Source organism: Morone saxatilis, unplaced genomic scaffold (genome assembly GCF_004916995.1).
Source record: "Morone saxatilis isolate NCDOM2014 unplaced genomic scaffold, NCSU_SB_2.0 Contig2, whole genome shotgun sequence".
Lineage (NCBI taxonomy): Eukaryota > Metazoa > Chordata > Actinopteri > Moronidae > Morone > Morone saxatilis.
Window position 1 is genome coordinate 1,631,849 of NW_023339762.1, and position 5,113 is coordinate 1,636,961.

At 41.7% G+C, this 5,113-nt stretch overlaps 1 protein-coding gene across 1 annotated transcript in view; it reads right to left on the reverse strand.

Moving 5' to 3' along the window:
• Nucleotides 1-324: 324 nt before the first annotated feature.
• plcg2 (phospholipase C, gamma 2) overlaps nucleotides 325-5,113 on the reverse strand; it is a gene marked incomplete at its 3' end in the record, with an annotated part of 32,967 nt that continues 28,178 nt past the window's right edge. The window contains 6 exon segments of the mRNA XM_035664573.1: nucleotides 325-492; nucleotides 620-728; nucleotides 918-1,057; nucleotides 1,740-1,943; nucleotides 4,133-4,235; nucleotides 4,462-4,634. Coding sequence (XP_035520466.1) covers nucleotides 325-492; nucleotides 620-728; nucleotides 918-1,057; nucleotides 1,740-1,943; nucleotides 4,133-4,235; nucleotides 4,462-4,634 — 897 coding nt within the window.

The window sequence follows — 5,113 nt, forward strand, 5'->3', positions numbered from 1 at the left end:
TACTCCTACCTCATTAAAACTTCCAGAATCTCTGAATATGCAAATGTTGTTCATTTCTAAAGTTTTCCTGCTGGACACAAGATGTCTCCTACTTCACTGTAAAGTCTATTCTTAGTGGATGTGCACTGGTGGCTGCATTGTCTCAAAAGAGGTAAAAGAGAAGGCACAACTGAAAGGTAATAGGGTAAGTATAGTGTACAGAAATCCTGCTTTTAGGAAAAAAGTACAGTAATACTCATGCTTGACAATGAGTACTACACAAGCTTCACATGAGCAGCCATTTACCAGCTCTGGCCCTCTGTGCTGTGCAGTGTGTGTTCTTACCTGAGCGGATGCCTTTGACAGGAAATGTGGCCTGAGCCAGGAAGTTGGGGTCTGAGAACATGTCCTCCTCGTTGACCACAAAGCGCAGGTAGGTGAGTTCAGGCTCGTACACGGTGAAGACTATAGGCTCTGCTGGGGCTTTCCACACTGGGTTCAGACCGTTATCACCTGCAGCAGGAAGAACGACAGCATTGTTGGCGTGATCACAAGCAATCTCTCACTCCTCCCTCTCCCCTCTCTCCGTCCCGTAGGTTTAGCTTTCACCCTCCCCATCTTCCACTTCCCCTTTGCTTACGATAGACGATGGTCTTGAACTTCTCTTCTGTGTGTCCGCACAGCTCTATCTCCACGAATGGACTGGCGATGCTGCGGCCGGGTTTAGGAAGGTGTCTGGCTGCAATCACCTGCAGAGGACAGACACAGTAAACTGTCATGTCAGTATGCTGCTATTCACTGCAGCATCATACACCTCTAACATGATGGAGAAATGGAGAGGTTTGATGGAATCTAAATTTATCCTAAAGCAACCTCATGATGATGATGTACGTGTTAGCCACTTTTTATAAAGTGTGTGTGTTTGTGCACATACTTACCCTAACCACAATGTTGTACTTGACCTTCTTCTTCTCCTGCTGAGGGTTATAGCCATCATCGCGCATGAGCTCCGGCTGCAGCACGTAACCAGTAAGTCCATTCAGACTGAAGAGGGCGCTGTTCAACTGGGTGTATTTATCTGGGTGGACACATACACTATTATATGCATCTCTGCTCTACACATGTGTCATACCGGACAGCTGAAAACAGTTTCACCTAGCCTTTAGGCAGCAAGTACTGAATTTATCTAATTATAAAGGAAGGAATCTGTCTATTTTTATGTATGCATGTCCTTTGATTTTCTAGTTTTGGCCTACAACTAAGTCTTGGAAACCAAATTCTATTTTCGTGGATTATGTGGGTCCAGATGACTTTATTCATTTAAGCCACGCCCATTTGCGTTTAAATTGATTTTCCAGACCCTGTCATTACTCAACTGACCCTCAGGTATTATTGTTGTGGCACATTAGTAAAGCATTGAATAGAAATGTCTAAAGGTGGCATTAGAAATCAATACACTTTTTTTATTTCTAAATCTTCAGACACTTTTCCAAATACAGTTTTTTTTCCATTTACCGGCCTATCACTGAGTCTAAAATGTGACCAGAAATAATGGCACTTCCAATAGATTTGGATAGGTGATTTGGCGGTGACGTAATGTACAGTGAAGGTGGAGCCCTGTTTGTAGTTCTGTTTCTGAAAAGAAGCCCCATATGTGACCAATCCCTAACACATGGAAGTGGATGGATAGACAAGAGTACAAGAGTATTGTATGGAACCCCCAACATTTCCCTCTGCTAAACCCAAATAAACTACTGTACCTGCAGTCTGGAAGTTGAGAGCCACCATGTGACAGCCAACAGCCCACAGTGGGTAAGGGTCGTAGTTGGAGGACTCCACGCGCTGACCTTTCGGGTAGATCCGACTCAGAGCCTTGCAGTTGTACTGAAGGAAGTCCTTGGTGCGGTTCTTTCCCGGGATCTTGTTCTCCACGAAGGAGCGGATCTCTTTGTAGCTGTAGCTGTCTAGATACGGAGCAAAGAACAGTGATTTGAGAGGTTAGGGGTCAGCTGCCAACGGGTTCAGGTTGCATCAGTCGATGGCAATAGACCAATAAACTGGACTGAAACTCTGGATACTTTGTGGTTACACTGAATATTTTGAGCTTAACCTGTTGGCTAGTTGTGCTAGTTAGCTTAACATGTTGTTAACTGATGGTGCTAGCTGGTAATGCTATAGACACCAGATACCTCCCTTTTGTTGCTTGCTAAGATGACGTAGCTGAGGAAGATTGGTGTGTTATAGAGCTGCAATAATTAACTATTATATTAATTGCCAACTATTTTGATAATTGCTTGGAGTCTCTTTTTTTTAAGAAAAACTGTCCAAATTATCTGACTTCAGCCTCTGAAATGTGAATATTTTCTAGTTTCTTTATTTTCCTCTATGACAGTTGAGGACGTCACCTTGGGCTTAGGGGAACAGCGATCATCATTTTACACAAATTTCACATTTTATGGACCAAACAACTAATCAATTAACCAAGCAAATGTTCGAGTCATGGGGTGCTCGGGTCAAGCAGGCTGCCAGTGATGACAATGCACCAGGTAGCAGAACTTAGCAGAGCTAGCATAATATATATATAAGACCACGTCTACTCTTTGATAGATGAGAGTAGAATTCAAAGGCAGTTAAAGCTACGTTACGTCAGGGTTAGAGAATGGTCAGAAAGCACCGCAGTTTTATGACGCCAAAGCCTTATAGCCCATCAACCACAGTGTTTCCTTCTGAACTTCTGAACCATTTATGCTATACTCACGACATGCAAAAATAACTAACCTGGGTAAATGACCTCTGAATATGTAAAAACCTTGAACAACAGAGTCATCTGATATAGACTGTTATGGTGTGGATGTTGGTTATGTATGGAAATTTTTCAGTGCATTTCCAAATTTAGATCTGTGTAACACAGGAAGCGGTCTAGTCTTTAGATCTTTCCCTTTAGTCACATCCTGTTTGTTGAACAACTTTGACTTGTGGTGTAAGAACAGTGAAGGTAGCTCCTCACTGAATAACTCTCAGGTCGAAGCATTCAGTTTTTCCTCTACAAGAATGAGGTCTGACTGAAAAATGCATGATGGAGGCAATGAGTCAGTCTGCAATTACTTTACAGTTACATTTCCCACAAATGAATTTGATCAGTACAGAAAACCAGGTTCATTGGACCAAACTTTGTTACACATGAAATATTAACTAAAATGCTGCTTTTGCATTTCCAGTTTTCATAGCTAAGATGGCTTTTTCCACATATTTGAATGGACTGTTCAGTTGAAAAGCCACCTACCATAATAGCTTTACTGCTATATTCCAATTAATCAAGTAGTGTATACAGGAGCTGGTTGGCTTAGCTAACCTGGCAAACTTGTTTCTTGTCAATAATGTAACTACAAACCTTTATAAAGCCACCTTTTTAACCCCTTACCCCTGACCCTCTAAAAGCTTTATGAAAGAAACTATCAAGATTAGGATGATCTACCACCATGCTTCATTAATGGTTTTGTTTTGGAGGAGGAAAGTTACCTCAGAAAAAAAACATAGATTGCTGGGCTTGGTCGAGTCAGTATAGAATATTTGCCAAGACCAATGAGTCCAAGACAAGTCTGTGACAATAAATAAAACATTTTGAGTCTGAGCAGATTTTTTCACTGTTTCAACTGATTTCACCATTAAACTAGTAGAAATTAGAAGATAATCGCACAATTTTGAGAGTTGTTGAGTGATAATAAACTTTGAAAGGCTGTCTACGACAAATTCTTAATCATTCACGCTTCTTGTAAATTCTGCATTACACTAAATTGTTAAATTGTTTCTTTCCTTGTAAAGAAACATTGTGTCAGATTGTCAGTATATGTAATGTATATGTTACAAAAAACTGGAGGTTCGGCTACATGGCTCAAATTCAGCTTATTAACTGACATCCTTTGTATTCCTACAATGACAAAGTGTCTCATGTCTTACAGGCTACACAAATAAGACCAAGTCAAGCTAATGCTAAAATGAGCCTGCTGTTTAACTTAACACATACATATTGATACACGATTGGAGCATATTTCCACTGTGAACCTGTGGTAAAGTTTGTCACTTCGGGCTCTTGTCACACTGTCATGTTGCTCGTGTTCACAGCTCTTTGTGTTCAGTATGTGCATGTGTTTACCAAAGCGGTCCTTCTCCTTGCTGCGTGGCTGACAGTAGACCACCAGGTCCGACATCTCCATGGCAACCTCTGCCTTCTTCTCCACTTCCTCCTGCTGTCTGATCTGAGATTGGACAGACAGACAACCACTTCCTGTTCACACAATGATGCTAACAGACTACCAGTGAAACACTCCATTGTGGTTATACAGCATGTAGTCTGTTTTAACATTATATATACTGTATATCTATAATGTTAATTGCATAAAATTGTTTAGATGTCCACTCTAGGTTTTAACTGACTGAGATAGGCTCCTCCATCACTACATATATTATGATATGCCATCAAACCTCTTGCTCCCTGTGGTACTGCTTGCTCATCTCTCTCTGAGTAATGTCCCAGGCCACCTGGTACCATTCAAACAGCTCCTCCAGAGAGCCTGCAGCCAGGTCAAACTGCAGACTGTCCTGCTCCATGTCCTGCAGGGTCAGCACATGGGACATCCCGCTTTTGCCATTCTTCACTACAAACAAGACGGGAGGAAAAGAGGCACATTGAGAGAGGGCGAAGATGCACAGCTTCCATATTTTTATAGGCAATGCATATTTGTATCCCATTTTAAATTCCGGATTCAGTCCCTTGATATTACAGATGAAACCATGAGAAGCCACATTAATGATGTGTCAGGGCTGGTTAACCCCACCCCAAACTTGTTGGTGTCAAGGAACCCCAACTTTGTGATCAACTCTCCACTACTAGACATATAATAGCTGTGGGAGGCTCTTGCTGTTTGCCCTAGTATCTGTTGTTGCACCTGAGTCCATGTCTCCCTGAATCTCTGAAAAGAGGTAGTGAGTACAAAGACTCGTAGTCCAACCTGTGGCCCTTGACACCCAACTGCAGTAATATTTGATTGTTTACCCAGTATTTTTTTTTTTTTGTTACTTCACGTGCCCTGCTAATTAGCAGAGGTGGCACCAAGTCAATTCAATTCAATTCAAT